The sequence below is a fragment of the Schistocerca nitens genome, chromosome 2 (assembly GCF_023898315.1).
Source record: "Schistocerca nitens isolate TAMUIC-IGC-003100 chromosome 2, iqSchNite1.1, whole genome shotgun sequence".
NCBI classification, from domain to species: Eukaryota; Metazoa; Arthropoda; class Insecta; order Orthoptera; family Acrididae; genus Schistocerca; species Schistocerca nitens.
Genome location: NC_064615.1, coordinates 300,675,255 through 300,693,389, shown reverse-complemented (window position 1 = coordinate 300,693,389; position 18,135 = coordinate 300,675,255). Strand labels below are relative to the sequence as shown.

Genomic DNA, 18,135 nt, shown 5'->3' with positions numbered 1-18,135 from the left:
ACAACTGACTAATAACAATAATATGGCATGCCAGTCACTGTGTACACTGCCAGTACTGTGAGAATGAAAACTGTAGATCTGATGGAGTGAAGAATTGATTTTCATTGCCGCTAATTAGATCAAAAGGCTTGAGCTTTATCTACTTGATGACAGTTTAGTTTATTTACATATTTGTGAAAACTTGCCATGATGTTGAACATGCCAGTAAGTTGGCTAAGATATACAGGGTGATTCAAAAAGAATACCACAACTTTAAAAATGTGTATTTAATGAAAGAAACATAATATAACCTTCTGTTATACACCATTACAAAGAGTATTTAAAAAGGTTTTTTTTTTCACTCAAAAACAAGTTCAGAGATGTTCAATATGGCCCCCTCCAGACACACGAGCAATATCAACCCGATACTCCAACTCGTTCCACACTCTCTGTAGCATATCAGGCATGACAGTTTGGATAGCTACTGTTATTTCTCGTTTCAAATCATCAATGGTGGCTGGGAGAGGTGGCCGAAACACCATATCCTTAACATACCCCCATAAGAAAAAATTGCAGGGGGTAAGATCAGGGCTTCTTGGAGGCCAGTGATAAAGTGCTCTGTCACGGGCTGCCTGGCGGCCGATCCATTGCCTCGGGTAGTTGACGTTGAGGTAGTTACGGACAGATAAGTGCCAATGTGGTGGCGCTCCATCCTGCTGAAATATGAATTGTTGTGCTTCTTGTTCGAGCTGAGGGAACAGCCAATTCTCTAACATCTCCAGATACTGTAGTCCAGTTACAGTAGCACCTTCGAAGAAAAAGGGACCAAAAACTTTATTGGCTGAAATGGCACAGAAAACGTTCACCTTAGGCGAGTCACGTTCATACTGAGTTGTTTCCCGCGGATTCTCAGTGCCCCATATACAGACATTGTGACGGTTGACTTTCCCGTTAGTGTGGAAAGTTGCTTCATCACTAAACACAATCTTTGAAACGAAAGATTCATCTGTTTCCATTTGAGCAAGGATAAAATCACAGAAATCGATTCTTTTAATCTTATCAGCTGCAGACAGTGCTTGAACCAATTTCAGACAATAAGGTTTCATAACTAACCTTTTTCGTAGGACTCTCCATACAGTTGATTGTGGAATTTGCAGCTCTCTGCTAGCTCTGCGAGTCGATTTTCCTGGGCTGCGAACAAATGCTTGCTGGATGTGTGCTACATTTTCATCACTCGTTCTCGGCCATCCAGAACTTTTCCCTTTGCACAAACACCCATTCTCTGTAAACTGTTTATACCAACGTTTAATACACCACCTATCAGGAGGTTTAACACCATACTTCGTTCGAAATGCACGCTGAACAACTGTCGTCGATTCACTTCTGCTGTACTCAATAACACAAAAAGCTTTCTGTTGAGCGGTCGCCATCTTAGCATCAACTGACGCTGACACCTAGTCAACAGCACCTCAAGCGAACAAATGTACAACTAAATGAAACTTTATAGCTCCCTTAATTCGCCGACAGATAGTGCTTAGCTCTGCCTTTTGTCGTTGCAGAGTTTTAAATTCCTAAAGTTGTGGTATTCTTTTTGAATCACCCTGTATTTATCTGCAAATAATGTATATGGATACATGCTGACCATTTACATAACAGGGCTTTTTGGTTTTAATTTTAATTTACAACAAAATTTGATAAATGTAATCCAACTACATATATACTGTCTACTCAGAAGTTGATCTATGAAGTAGGAGTGCTAAAGAACAAATGATTTTAATTTGTTTCTAAGACTTTAACTATTTTCCAGCACCTTTAATTCACAGGAGAAGTGAAAATATGATTTTATGATTACATATTTTGCTCTTTTATATGCAAGTGTAACTTTAAGTTGGGGACAATGGAGGTTATTTTTATTCCTAATGTTATACTGATGAACTCTACTGTTATTTTCAAACAGTGCCAGATTCTTCACAACAAACTTTGTAATAGAGAGTAAATCTATTGTGAAGATGCTGCTAGTATGCTTAATTTTTTTTAACAGCTGCCTACATGAAGTTTGAGGATGGACACCAGACATTTCCTTACAGTATGTTTCTGTCCAATGAATATTTTGTGTAACTGGAATTGCACTGGAAAGTTATTTCATATGACATTACTCAGAAACCAGATGGATTTTCCATCAACCACCATAGTTTGAAGAATGGTGATAAGACATTGAGTAAATAAAATGACAAAAATAATTTGGAGTAAATTAAAAACCACTGAGACCTACTAAGAGAAAATAAGCCCAATCTGATATTACAATAAAAGAAAAAAAGCTAACAAGACATAACCAGATTGCCAGTAGCGCTTTTCTATACCGATATGAAGGAAACTGTGATCATAAATGTGAGTTATAGTGTCACCTTCTGCCTTTGTGTTGTAGATGATCACAAATTACCACTCGATTTAATTTGGCTATATTTTCACCAACAAGGAGTATCCATTTGATCTGATTTGAAGTTTGAAATTTTGATGTACCATCTAATGGAAAACATTTACTTTGATTTATGCGAATTGCTGACTTTCTTGATGAACTTCAGGGATGAAATCTTTCTGGGTTATAAGCTGACTAATAGTGTTATCTCAATTTAATGTTTCAGCAGCTTTCCTACTAATCATTTTCAGCCAACATTATTTCAGAGTGACACTGTTACATGGCTGACAACCTAAGAAAAATTCATCCTTGAATGTTATTGTTGCTGGAGAATATGGCAGCACTGAAGAACAATGAGAACTGATGTCTATATGAATATATGAGAAGTTATTGTACAATAGGTATTTAGATGCCACTTTTCCTCCTGCAATATTGATCTAAAGGTGGTAACACCCATTTCATGAGAGAGGATGTTTCTGTCATCAAGTAAACAGATGGGTTTGGAGGCTAAGAGTAGGTCAAGCTACAGGCAACAAAGAATTATGAAAGTTTCCATAGAGCCCAGAGACAAGGAGACATCTATAGAAACAACAGCAGTAAATTCTTCACAGACTTCAATTAGCATGCAAACTACAGCCTAATAAGAAGGTAGTTGTACTGTAAAAGTGAATTACCAGTAATGTTGGATGTTTGTCAGAAATAATCATTACCAGGAATGAAGTAATATTTCATTAATCTGAAAAAGTTAACAGGTACAGTATGCAAGTATGATGATCTGAGAAGTACTGCATATTTTAAGACTGATTTTCATAGCCAAAAAGTGACGTGATTGTGATTTTTATTTGCCCCACAAATTACCTTTTCTACAGTCTGTACTTGTAACATAGGACATTTCCTTATGTTTACAATGTAATAATTTCATGATATATTATCGTCTGTTGTTTTCATGAGTGACTTTAACTCTAGTTTACTTTCTAAGACTAATTTCTTAATGTGATACATAAAATTTATCATTCACAGGATGAACTTTTCCTCACTGTCTGGTCGTGCACTCAGCCACACTATAGACTTCTTCTTACAGTACAAACTTTTTTAAGGTTCCAGGGAACATCATCTCAGTTTTGAAGTTTTATAAGTGTTTTGGCAATGCTTGTTTTAACTATATACCAGAGTATTTAGGTCCTTCTTTGAGAATCTAAAGTCTATGTAAATATATTGTGTGACAAACTACAATTTGATGGCATACATGATGTTGTTTAACTATAGTCCTATTTAAGCAACAGGACACAGCTTCTTTCAGATAAAAATAGATGCTCTTTGTTGAAGCAAATATGGACAGGAGTACCACATGACCAGATCATTGGTGCATTTCTGTTTATCATTGCAATTCATGATTTGTCTTACCATGTAGGAGTTAATTCAGTAGTGTGTCATGCAGATGACATGACACTGCTAGGTACACACGATGACACTATACAATACGGTCACAACAGGGAACTCAGGAAAAATTAGAACTAGCAATGAATTGTTTTTTTTTTCTAGTGAACTCTTTTGTAACCTGCATAAAACACAGGAACTAGTTCTGAGGTTAACTCAAGATGTAGAAAGTATTCTGGTAGAACTGTTAAGCTTTCAAATTGATTCCACATTAAATTGCAAGGAACATACGAGCTCGTGTGTACTATCTTATGTAGAAACTGACAGATGTAGTCACAAATGAGTGCCTGAAGGTGGAATGTTTGGGGATTTTCCACTAACACATAACCAATGACATACTGATGTGGAGACATTCCTGTTATGTCAATGAAATTCTGAAAATTCGGAAAAAGGAATCGGAATACTTTGGAAAAAGTTATGTACCATTTTAGTAATCAGAATAATGAACAAACTGAATGCTAAAGAACACTCTCAACTTCTCTTTATCCAGCTCAAGATACTGACTGTTGTAAACCTATACATCTATGCAGCATTGTTTTACGTCGAAAGCAAGTTAAGTGCGTTTGAGACCAAGGAGAATATCCACCTTCACAACACTAGAGACAAACTCCACTTCAGTAAACTGGGACATAGAATGACAAAGACTGCAGACTCAAATAAAATAACATGCTTAAAATTTCTTAATAAACCTCTAATATCTGCTTAGTCCTTTCTCTATAGTATTTTCCAAGTTACGATTTATGATTGATTGCTGAAACACCCATTTTACAAGATAACAGAATTATTTTTAAATAAACATCATCAACATTAGTTTCTAAGAATATTTCTAAAAATGTGGAAATAAATTGAAAGAACTTATTTGTAAAAAGTTTGTAAAAAGTGTTATTAATTGTATGTTTAATGTATAACTCTATTCCATTGTAAGTGGTCAGTGGTATATAAAGAATTGAATCAAATTTATGATGTATGATCTGCTTTCCTCTACGGAGAGAACTATTTTGAGCCATACATGCCTGGTCACAAAGAAATGTTGATTAATGGTACAATATCACTCGAACGTGAATCAACAAGGGTTCATTTTTGCAACAGTGACTATATTATCACAGCACAATTCAGTCACTAGCTTTAACAATTTCATTAATGCTTCCAATTATCTGTGAATATTTTTAAATATTTAATGCAACATTTTAGAGTGCTTTAATTATTGTCTTCATAGCCTATTTACCACAATAGTACTAAAATAATTCTGGATTTTCAGGCTTCTTAAGTACTGGAGACTCTGTTCTTCCTGGAAACAATGGATTCAAAGATCAGGTACAGGCTCTTCGATGGGTGCAGCAAAATATTGTCTTCTTTGGTGGAGATCCAAAGAGTGTCACAATTTCAGGGTACAGTGCTGGATCAGCTAGTGTCTACCTGCATATGATTTCTCCAATGTCTAATGGTACTTACTGGCTGTAAACAGGATTTTAATGTTTGAAATATAATGTTGGTAGCAATATTGTCTTGTAGCCTATGGTCATTAGAATATGAGTATGTTTGCATAATCCACCATCTCATGCAGATAATTATACATCTAAGTTATTAAGTGTAGTGTGGAGACTTTTTATAGCTCTGTCTAAATAATTTTTAGAAACTTCATTATTCATTCATTAAGTCGTACATCATGATCTGTAAATTCTATTGTGAAAGAGAGCCTCTAGATTTGTGGAAAAAGTCATGCTGTTTATTAAGGTAGTAGATGAAAGTTGGTAAATGCTAAGGCAGTTCCTATTTATTTCAAACATATTATGTGGGTGATGTGCTTGCTAGCTTTGATTTGATTTGAAACTACTGACTCATAAAATGGAAGTAAACCCATTAAAATGCATATTTTTGTTGCCTGGAAATAATGGCAATTCTTTAAACACAGTTTAGAACTGAAAGCATTCACTGCAAGATAACATTCACTTTTGCTCTACTGTTCTTCAAAAACTTGTAGTGGGAATAAATTATAGATACTTGCTGCATTTCACATTTGGGAGACGTGGTAACTTAGTAGGAGATAACCACCTGTATCTTTTATTTTAGGCTGTAAGGTTGCTAATCATACCTTCTAAATATGTAGGTAATGTTTTCATACAATGTAATTAATTTTGGAGTAACAGAGACCACTCATTGAATAGCAGAAGCATTGAGTTGTTAACAAGCACACATAAAGGAGAAAGTAAACTTGGTAGCTTTCAGAATAAATCCTTTGTTAAACAAGAGTACAAATACACACACAAAACAAATGAATGCACCTGTTCCCCTACATCATGCTATCGGGGCACACAAAGAAGGCACTGCATTTCAGCAGGTGGACTAGGATGAGGTCAGCATTTTGTCAGGTTGTGTTGGGTGGAGTGGGTAGAGATGAAGAGAGGTGAGAGGCAGAAAGAGAAGATGTGGTGGATAGGTAGTGGCTTGGAGGGAGACAGCAGGTTTACTGGCTAGGAGTGTGGGATGGAGTGGTGGCAGGTATACAGGCTTGACATGTGATGCATGGGTACCAGAGATAGTGGGGTATGGTGCATGATGAAGGTGACATGGATTTGGAGGGGGTCACAGGACAGAGGAATGGGATGTAGGATTTGGGGGGTGGTAGGTTAATGGGCATTGAGGCCATGAAGGTTAAGGGGAGCAAAGGACATGTTTCAAGGGTAGCCCCCATCTGCATAGATCAGAAAAGTTGGTGGGTGGAGGGAAACAATCCTGTTGGCTTGTGCTATGAAGCATCCATTGAAATTGGCCAAGTTGTGCTTAACTGCATATTGTGCCACTGGATGGTCAACTTTGTTCTTGGCCACAGTTTGGTGGTGGCCATTCATTCAAGAGGACAGCTGATTGGTTGTCATACTGACATAAAAACTGTGCAGTGATTGCAGCAGAGTTGGTATATGACATAGTTCCTGTGTGAAAGTGTTGGGTCTGGGAGTGGCATAGGGATGCATCAGGATGTGTGTAGGTTGGGTGGGTGACGGAATATCACTTTAGGAGGGGTGGGAATAATCTCAGATAGGTTGTCTCTCATTTCTGAGCATGAAGATGGATAATCAAAGCTTTAGCAAAAGATATGGGTCAGTTGTTGCAGTCCAGGTTAATACCAGGTGACGAGGGTGGAGAAGGAGAGCTGCTCCTTTGTAGCTGATTCTTGGGAGTGGTGGGAGGATTAGATGTGCATAAGGATATGGCTCAGGGCATCTGCTTGTGGTCTAGGTTTGGGGAGTAGTACCTGTCTGTGTAGGCCATAATGAGACTTCCAGTGTACTGGACAAAGAGGTTCTCATCACTGCACATATGCTGGCCACATATGGTCACACTGTATGAGAATGGTTATTTGGTGTGGAAAGGATGACAGCAGTCAAAATGCAGGTACTGTTGGTGATTAGTGAGTTTAATATGGACAGGGATGTGAATAATCCATCAGAGATGAGGAGGAAATGTCGAGGAAGGTGGTATATTGGACTGAGGGGGACCAGGTGAAGTGGGTGGAAGAGAATGTGTTGAAGTGGAGGAATGAGGGTAGTGCATCCTGTCTCTCAGTCCAGATCATGAAGATATTATCAACGAACCTGAGCCAGACAAGGGTTGTATATATTCATACTATTAGTATTGTTATTTCAGCTTTTAAAAAAAAAAAAAAAAAAAAAAAAAAAAAATTGACATGTTCCACATCCACGAGGATCTCCTCAGCACGGATCTATGGAACGTAAACTAATCTAATCTAATCTAGAGGCTAGGAAGGTTTGCACAAGATGACCCATAAAAAGGTTGGCCTAAGAGGGCACCATGCAGGTATCCAGGGTTGTACTGTGGATTTGTTAATACACAGGAGTGGGACGATAATACAGAAACACTAAAACCATAACACATTACTGTGCCTAATACAGTGTAGAAAACCCGCTGGCACTCAAAACGTCTTCCAATTGAATGAATAAATACAGCTCCTGTATAGTTTTCTAGGGAATACTATATCTATTTTCCTGCAGAATAGTGCTAGTTCAGGTAATGATAATGGAAGTGGATACCAGTCGTGTGCCTTTCCCTCCACAGTAGACCACAAAAGATCAATAATATTAATATCTGGTGATTAGTAATAATACACTTTTTTAGTTTTTTTAATTTTTATTTATAATGGCTACCAGTTATGAAGTAGTAATTCATCAATGGAATAGGAGGAGTTGTCTGGGAGAAATGGTTTTAAATTAGATTTAAAACTTGCTTCAGTGCCTGTCCAACATTTTATGTTATTGGGCAAATGATCAAAAATTTTTGTTGCTTCACATTGAACTCCTTTCTGAGCAACTGACAGCTTTAACAATGGTTAATAAAGGTCATTTTTCCCTTAATGTTGTAGGTATGTACATCACTGTTCTTCACAAATTATGATGGATTATTTATGATGAATTTCATTAGCTTTGATGGCACAGTTAAAATGCATAGCGCCTTGAAGTGGTACATACATGATGTCCATGGGTAACTACCACATATTATTCTTACAGCTCACTTTTGTGCAATCAGTCCTTGCTTTCTAAGTGATGAATTATCCCATAAAATTATTCTGCAAGACATTATTGAGTGGAACTATGTAAAATATATCAGGAGCCTGATATGTTTGTTTCCACGATTAGTAATTATATGAAGAGCAAAAGTAGCTAAACTGAATTGTTTGAGAAGCTCAAAAATATGCTTCTTCCAGTTCAAGTTTTCATCAACATGTACATGCAAAAATGTTGAGCATGTATCCTATTTGCTGACTGCTGTTCACATGCTACATCAATTGTTGATATTTCTCTATTTGTTGCACAGAATTGAATATTGTGTGTTTTCACAGCATTTAGGGAGAGTCCATTTTCAGAGAACCACTTAATAATTCTTTGGAAAATGTCATTCATCAACTCTCCTGTTGCTTTCCTCTGATGCGATTTATTGTAAAATTAGTATTGTCATCTAAAAAGTGCTGATTTTGCTTGTTAAATGTTAATTGGAAGGTCATTCACATATGTGAGGAACAGGAGTGGACCAAAATTGAACACCCTATGGGACTCCCTTCCCCCCCCCCCTCCCCCCCTTTCCTCCAAAGTCTCTAAAATTATCTACCTTTCTGACATTTTCTGAATTATTCAGCTCAGCCTTTTGCATTCTGTTTGTTAAGTATGATCAAACAAGCTGTGCATAAAGCCATCTGTTCCATGAAACATGAGTTTTTCTAAGAGAGTAACATGACCTACACAATCAAATACCTTGCAAAGGTCACAAAAAATATCAACTGACAATATATTATTATTTAAGCCTTGTACTACTTGATGAGTGATTGTATGAAAAGAAGTCTCAGTCAAACAACCCTTCTAGAATCCAACTGTGATATGCTAAATAAATTTTTGCCACTTAAATGTGTGATTACTCTTGAGTACATTACTTTTTCGAATATTTTGAAAAAAGTTGTCAGTAAGGAAATTGGATGATAATCACTTAAGTCTGTCTTGTCATTTTTTTATGAAGTGGTTTAACAGCTTCCCCTTCCTCTGTCCGGTTACCCCCTCCCAATCTATGTCACTGTGATTGGACACCACATTCCACAGGCTCTGGTACCCATGCAGCACGTGTCTAGCCCGTGTAGCTGTTGCCATTCCTGTCTGCATTCCTAGTCAGCAAACCTGTGTGTGTGTGTGTGTGTGTGTTCTTTTTATATTGTGGTACCATGATTATTAGTGGTGTGCATGATATAAATCATATTATCTTCAGTTTATTTGTGTAAAGTATGATAAATACTTTTACAGACATTTTGTTTCATTCTAGGTTTGTTCCATAAAGCAATTGCAATGAGTGGCGCTGTCCAGAATCTAGTAGTTAAGGATCCATTACAACAAGCAAAAAGGCAAGCAAGACTATTAAATTGCCCTGATGGGACTTCAGAGGAAATTGTTAACTGCTTGAAAGGAAAAGATGCTCAAGAAATTGCTGAAACTCTAAGAGGATTAGCAGTAAGTGTAGCATATTTTCTAATTTAGTCAAGAGATCAAAAACTAAAATATCATAAATTGATTTCATAGATTTCCAAAATTATCAGTAATCATCCAGACAACTGCTAATGTATTTTCTTATTGTTTCACAATTGTTGTGGTAGTACACAAAGTACATTTTCTTTCATGTGGGGGAAGGGGGTTTAGACAGTTGTCATCTCCAGAGAAAGGTCTTCTCATCCCATCTGTTAAGCCTCTCCTGACCGAGGGTTCTGGGTGACTTTTCGAAAGTCTACCCCTTTTCCTGAACATCACAAGCTCTTTTCCTTCACCCCTCTTCCTTCCACTTCAACCCTTCTGCCAGAAGAAGGAGCCATGGGCTCTGAAAACTTGCAAATCGTAATATTTTTACAAGTGTGTTCTCCTGCCACCACTTGCTGAGTAGAACTTTTTATCTATGCAAAGACTTATATTCTCAAAAATTGATTATTTTCATTAAAATAAAGATAATGATGGTGATATCTGAGGAGTATTCTGACAGAGAAGGTGTTGAGTATTGCCATAAAACTATGAAGCTTATCATGAGTCCAAATAGTAAATATCGTACTGGAAACAAGGCTGAAAGTATTGCAACTCTTAGAGAGTTATATATAGGCTTTCCATAAATATGCAAGTGTAGAAGGGACCCATTTAAATTGCTATCACTGTACCTCTGATTAGTTTATAAACATATTAGCATTCTGTTTTACTTACATTTTTACAATTTATTTACTAGCTGTGTCCTTTTATTTAGTCATTCATAGGCACCAGTGACCAGTCTTTGTGAGACCATGAGCCCAACACTGACCAAAAGAGTTTTGGAGATTACACAATAGCTGTTCAGATTCAAATTGATTGATTCCAAATATTTATTTATTTCCTTTACATTTTGTACCAGCCAGCCTACTGATCTGTTTGTTCCTTCTAGCTTTTATCTTTGCTGCAACACTTGTATATGGTCTGTTATTAATATTTGGAATGTGAACTATTGTTAAAGTCATTTTCTCTTGTCTGTATTGACATGCTATTAAAATGACAATACCTATGCATTTTTCATAATCATTCCATTTCTTCTTGCAGCTATTAACAGAAAGTATAAGTTTTCTTGCATATCTTTTCTGGTCATGTGTCTGCCAGCCTTCTTATGTTATTTTTGCATCAATAATAGGGAAATAGTTGCAGCTTTTATGTCCTTTCACATTAAATTAGTTATTATTATAATATTAAGAAACATTTATTTCTATCAGCATGTAACAATTGTGTTTCTTAACTTTTTTATTTTAATTCAGCAGTGATTTTTCCTCTGTATAAATGTTGCTATTTATTACATTTTTTTCTGTTTAGGAATGGGGTTGGGATCCAATACGGGTGTTTGGAGCAGTTGTTGAAGATGATTATCAAAATGAAGCAGAGAGATTTCTTACTGCTGATCCAACAGAGCAGTTTCTTTCAGGAAATTTTACACATATTCCACTAATTACAGGAACCACTAAAGACGAATTCAGTTGGAAAGCTTTGCGTATGTTTACCTCCTCTCCATGAAATACATACAGTTAATTATTTTATAAGCTGTGTTTAATGCATGTTTGTAGGTTAAGGGATTTTTTAGATCTGTGAAACAACATGAGCATGTATTAAAAGATGCCGTCACATCATTGTGACACCTAACATAGATACAGGGCGTACCTGTGCTATCTGGCTTCCGTATGTCTCAAATACTCTGTACCAAAACACTCAAAACATACAGTGAGAAGCAGAATAACTAAACAAGACCACTGGCCACACTGACTATTCCATTAACATACATCAAGTGTTTGTGCACTTGTGTGCCATTGATAGTGTTAATGAAGCAGATAATGAAGCTGATAGGAAATTCAAATATGATTTTGCAATCTATATTGTGTCTTTGTGCTGTTCCATCACAGTTTAGCTTGGACAATGTGGCTGCAATTTTTATCTCAGATGTATGGGCATGGGTGTATTACATGTAATGAGAAATATTAACATTGACCAATGACAGCAGAGCATAGGTCTACCAGAATTTCTATTTTACAAAATAAGTCAAAACATTTTTGCATAATTTCATTACTGCTACAAGAAAACAATTTAAAATAGTTCTCAAGTGAAAAAAGTTTTTGATTCATCAGCTGCATGTTTAAAATGAAGTTGTGGTACATCGACCCACATAACTTACAAAAGTACTGTACTTTTGTGTTACTTTCTTTCTTTCTTCCTTCCTCTTTGGTGTTAATTTTGTCTCATTGGGTATTGCTGTGAATACCTCTGAAAAACACTTTACAGTTGCAGAGTATGGAGATGTAGATGTAGAATTTTATTTATTTTGTTATTTATTCACCCATAGATCATTTTCTACAATAGTATCAGACATACCTGACAGTTTTCATCCATCTTCAGGTGTCTGCTAGCTCATTTTCTCCAGTGTCTCTGTGACTCACTCACATGGGTCAAACAAATCTATAATTATTTATGCTGCCATTGTCTTTATATTCAACACCCCTTATTATACCTATTTGGTACAGGTCCCACACACTAGAGCAGTTTTCTAGGATGGGCTATAAATGTGATTTGTAAACAGTCTGCTTTGTAGACTGATTGTACTTCCCTATTATTCTACAAATAGACCAAAGTCTGCTTTACCTAAGACTGAGCCTATATGAGTGTTCCATTTCTATTCTTACACAGAGTTACACCCAGGTATTTGTAAGTGCTGATTGATTCAAATTGTGACTCATTGATACTCTGTATTACAAGGGTACTACATTTTTTGATTTTATTTATTTATTTATGTTACATTTTTGAATGTTTCAAACAATTCATTTAGTGAAGGGCACAATTTTACATTTTTGAATATTTAAAGCACGTTGCCAGTCCTTGCCCCACTTCAAAATCTTCTCAATATCTGACTGAATATTTGTGCAGCCATTCTTCTCTGTCTTCATAATAAATCATCTACATGTCTTGTGCCTTTTCTGCTCAATTTTCTTATCTTGTATATTTTCTTTCAACCCTCTTTTTTGAGACTTGTGTTGTGGCTGTCACAAATACAGGATACTCAACTGTTCAGGGAATATTGATTTGTTATATAGATTAGTTTTGGCTGAAATTCATTAGAATAACTGACGCATTTGTTTGATTATGAAGAATGTATAGTAACTGAATCATCCTCATCATCATTAGTTTCATGCTGTATAGTCAGTTCAAATACATTAATCTGCAGAAACACAAATTTTGGAAAGCTTGCTGTGTTCGGTAATAAAAATAAGAAAAATATACAGTATTTGTGTATATATATATATATATATATATATATATATATATATATATATATATATATATATATATATATATATATATATATATATATATATATATATATATGCAGATCAAAGTGATATTTGTTGAGCATATTTTGGTTCTGTATTTCAGAGATTCTTCGCAACACTTCCTGGGCAGAAGATATGAGTGAAAATTATGAGAGAGTTTTTCCCATATCTTTCATGTATGAACGGAATACTCCACGATCACGCCAAATCAGCAGAGAGCTGAAAACTTTCTACCTTGGTACTGAACCAATAACAAACAACTCCAGGATTGGACTTGGCCAAGTAAGTGAGAAATGAAAGCTCAGCATGAAATCTGTGTCACAAAAGAGCAAGGCAGCTTACTAACTGATGTGTTTAAAAGCTTCAGTACAGTAACTGATCATGAATACAGGAAAGTAATTTCTAAAATGAAACATAGCTGTGAGATGGTGTCCTTTGTGATTTGACATGTTCTATTGCAATGTATCAAGTGTGTGTGAATGAGGGAAACAGTGTAGGTTGCCGTTCACCATGCAGCACCTTTCTTTCTTTCTTTGGGTCTACACAGCAAGGGAAGCTGCAAATACATACCATAAGTACTCTACTACCTGAGTAGCTGCTTGTGTGTAGTCCATGTGGGGCCTACTCAAAGGGGTCAAATATTTCTTATCATACAGCACATGCTGTGTTGTTTGCACCTGAACCTCTGATTCAGACCCTTCATTCAGTTCCCAAGCTGAAGACCATGATCTGTCCTGGGGAAAATGTTGCAGACCTTGAGCTGTACTTACGTTCTATGAGGAGGCTGAGAGATTTTTACCCTTCAGGCACTCACCAACCAATTATCAAAGAACAGTTCATAATCCAAACAATAGGCATTGTCAATTCCTATGCTGAGCAGTTCAAACAAAACTAGAGTATCATCTCATATACAGTAGATACCCCATTCATGCAGTTACAGTTAGTGGTGACTTTAGTCTAGCCTCACTGTTGGTGAAAATACTTTTTCAAAGCTAATGGTAGACAGAAATCATCATCAGAAACTGTACTAAATGCTTCCTCCAAAAAGTATTTTGAGCAATTAGTGCAGTAGTCCACTTGAAGTGTACGTGGTTGCGAAAAAATACTTGACCTCTTAGTGATGAATAATCCTGAGCAAATAGGGAGCATCATGATGGATACAGGGGTTAGTGATAACAACATCATTGCAGCAAGACTGACCACTGTAACATCCAAATCCACCAAAAATAAACACAAAATGTATTGATTTAAAAAAGCAGATAAAAATTAACTGGCATTCTTCACTCCTTGTAAACCAGATGTGGCTTCAATTCAGAGAAATGGAACCTGTGCCAATTGAAAGATTTGTGCTGAATAAATTAATAAAAGGTGATACTGATTCGCCATAGTACAAAAAACAGGTCAGATAACTGTTGCAGAAGCAACAGAAAAAGCACGCGAAATTTAAAAGGACACAAAATCTCCAAGATTGTAGACATTTTACTTAGACACTTAGTACGGACTTCAATGCGAGAAGCTTTTAATAGTTTCCGAAGCAAAATTCTGTCTCGACTATCTTACAGAAAATCCAAGAGATTCTGGTCATATGTAAAGTACATCAGTAGCAAGATACAATCAATATCTTCACTGTGTGACACCAATATATTACCAATGGTAGTACCACTAAAGTGGAAATATTAAACAAAGTTTTCCAAGATTCCTTCATCAAAGAAGACAAAGTAAATATTCCAGAATTCAAATCAAAAACAGTTACCACCATGAGTAACTTAGAAGTAGATATCCTCAGTACAGCGAAGCAGCTTCAATCACTTAATAAATGCCATTCTTCTGTTCGTGACTGTATATCAATTAGGTCCCTTCCAGAGTACGCTGATACAATAGCCCTGTATGACGAGTGGACCATGGTACGGTAGGAACTGCTCTTCCAGTAACACATGGAACATGTAATGTACATAGGCTTTATTCATGAAAGTAACTTTACATCCACCTACATCAAATGCTAGTCAAAGAAACACTCCCATACTTCTCTCTCTATCCAAAGATCATCCACCACATGCCAGCCAGAGATGTTCAGGTGTTGTGTAAAGGTAAATACCCAACACAGTCCCCCACACTGGGAATACAGAGTACTGTGAGACATGATGGTTGGTGTAAGCTGGTGCACGTGGCTGTTGTGCCCTGGCTGGCCCTGCATGGGGTGTGACCGGACCATTTCTCATGGTGCTGCGTGATATGATGATGCCATACATATGGTGCTGTGCCAGATGTTGCAGAAGATGTCTGACATGGCCATATCATCATTCAGATGGTGTGATGGTTGAAATGGGTGGTGGTAGAAGCTCATCGAAGTCCTGCCTGGCTCACATAAAATCTGAGGTTGGCGGTGACGTAGGTGATGTGTGTTGGTTGTCACCCTTGTTGACTCTTGTGTTGACATCCAGGTGTGTTGAGACAGAGTTATTCTGGAGCATCCAAGCAGGTCTAAGTCAAGCAAGTGAGATGGTCATTGGTTTGCCATGCACTAGAATGTTGAATGTTTGTGGGCAGTGTTTGAGCATCCTGTACAGATCTGAATAGGGGGCTGCAGAGCTGCTTGCACGGCATCATCTCACAACATGACAGAATTGCAGGAGCTGAGATCCTTCTGGATGTACACGTTTGGTGTTGAATGAGTTGATGGGGATGGGACATGCGTGTTCCAAATATGATGCTGATCATGATGCACTGGCATAGGTAAGAATGCCTGTTTTGAGTCAGGCATAGGCTAAGGGAAGTCTGCAGGCAAGGAAAAAGGGCTCACTGTAGACCACCTTTCCCACAGATGCCCATAGGTCATCCTTGTCTTCTGAGCAAATGCCAAGCAGGACCCACAGGAGCATCTCAGTCCATCACTCACCAGGGCATGTCAGGGCCACCTTCATGGTTTTTTACCACCTCTCATTGAGGCCATTAGCCTGCAGGTGAAAAATGTGGTAGTCCATGTGTAGGTAATCACACAGAGGCAACACAAGGCAATGAAGAAGACCGATTCAAATTTGTAGCCCTAATCGGTGGTAATCAGTTTGGGGGTGCTGAAGCACGCAATCCACATCTCAGGAGAATGCCTGTGTGGTTGTTTTGGCTGTGATGTCATGTATGGGTATGGCATCTACCCATTGTGATGTCCTGCCAATCGTGGATAGGAGGTATGAAGTCCTTCTGACTCGGTCAGAGGTTCAGCAAAGTTGAGGTGGACAGGCTGGAAATGGATCTCCAGGAAGGGAAAGCACAAAAAGTGAGGGTATGTGTGAGGGCCTGTTTTGCCACACTGGCATGTAAGACAGCTTTGCGCCTGATAATGGTCTCATTTGATGTTGACGTGCACAAATCTGTCTGTCACTAGGCAGACCATCACATTGATGCCAGGGAGACTCAGGTTATGTAACTGCTCAATGGCACATTGTGGCCTGTTCTGTGAAACACGACAGGACAGAGTTTGTGAGTGTGAGACATGGGGAGAGACTGATGTTTGATGCAACGGTTTGTGTCATGGCTATTGAAGAGTTCTTAAGTGCTCAGGTTGTTCATTTGTTCAGCTGCCATATTAGAGAGAATCTTGAAAGATAGTCTGCATGGATATTGTCTGCACCATGGATGTGACATATGTCAATGGCATACTGTACTATAAGGTCAAATGACTGAATCATTGTGGATTGGCATCCTGAGACAGGTTCCTGATAGTATCTACCAGAGGTTTGCAGTCTGTGTGCCTGGTCACTTGGCGACCTTCAACATCCTCACCACAGTACTTCACTGCCATGCATACTGTGAAGATCTCTTGATCAGAAGCTGACCTCTTTGATTGTGAGGGAAATAGTTTCCTCAAAAAGAACAGGAGTGGTTGGACCACTCCGTCTGTGACACCCACCCCAGTTCACTTGCATCAGATGTGAGGGTGAGTTATACTTGAGGTTAGAGTGTGTCAAAGTAATGGGTTGTGCTAAACAGTTCTTTGCCCAATTGAATGCTTCTGTCATCTCAGTAAAACATGCCTTTGCCAGCTAAGGCATTAGTGAGAGGAGACTGCAATGCAGCTGGATGAGGAAAGTTTTGCTGATAGAAGTTAATGAGTTCAAGGAGTTGACATGGGCCAGGAAAAGTTTCTGAAAGTGACAGGTATTCACTGTGTACATGCATTCTGCTGTCAGTTTGATGCCTTCAGGAACTGAGTGTATGGCCGGAGAAAATAACCTCCGTTTGTCAGAATTGCAAATTTGCTTCGTTAATGACAACACCATCTTGTCGGAGTGCAGCTAGAACTTATTCTAGGTGATGCAAATGTTCTTCAAGTGTGTTGGAGAAGGTGAATACGTCATTGATATAGCTGTAGCAGAACACATATTGAAAGAGTAGTTTATCAATAAAACATTGCCACACATGTGCGGCATTCTTGAGGCCATACGGCATAAAGAGAAATTTGTACAATTAAAACACTGTGGTGACTGCCGTTTTCATAATGTCATTGGAATGCATTTGGATTTGTAAATACACCCTCTTACAATTGCTAACACTGAATATTGGTATTCTGAAGAGCATGTGCATTAAGTCTTGGATGTTGGGTATAGGGTATCTATCATGTACAGTACTGTAGCTGAGTACTCTATAGTCTCCACTAAGACTGACTGAACCATATTTCTTTGGTATGAGCTTAATGCGGGAAGCTCATAGGCTTTCCTAGTGTGAGATGATGCCCACTTTCACAAATCCCTGTATCTCATTACAAGCAGTCTGTAGATCTTCAGGGCACAAACGCCAGGGTTTGGGACTAATGGGAGGATCATTGGTAGTTGTTATTCAGTGCATAGTTCTGTCTCACACTGCACCTGTGCACACTCAAGTTTGATGTGGGTGGGTTGTTTACAAATGCTGCATGCTGGGTTGCATTGACCTTGTTGTG

The 18,135-nt window shown here is 37.7% G+C and overlaps 1 protein-coding gene across 1 annotated transcript in view; it reads left to right on the top strand.

Annotated features, from left to right (window-relative positions):
* The window catches only part of LOC126236053 (esterase E4-like), a 75,110-nt gene that overhangs the window by 41,509 nt on the left and 15,466 nt on the right, over window positions 1–18,135 (top strand). Inside the window, exons 4-7 of the mRNA XM_049945093.1 lie at window positions 5,091–5,276; window positions 9,653–9,837; window positions 11,200–11,374; window positions 13,303–13,481. Coding sequence (XP_049801050.1) covers window positions 5,091–5,276; window positions 9,653–9,837; window positions 11,200–11,374; window positions 13,303–13,481 — 725 coding nt within the window. The remainder of the gene's footprint in view (window positions 1–5,090; window positions 5,277–9,652; window positions 9,838–11,199; window positions 11,375–13,302; window positions 13,482–18,135) is intronic.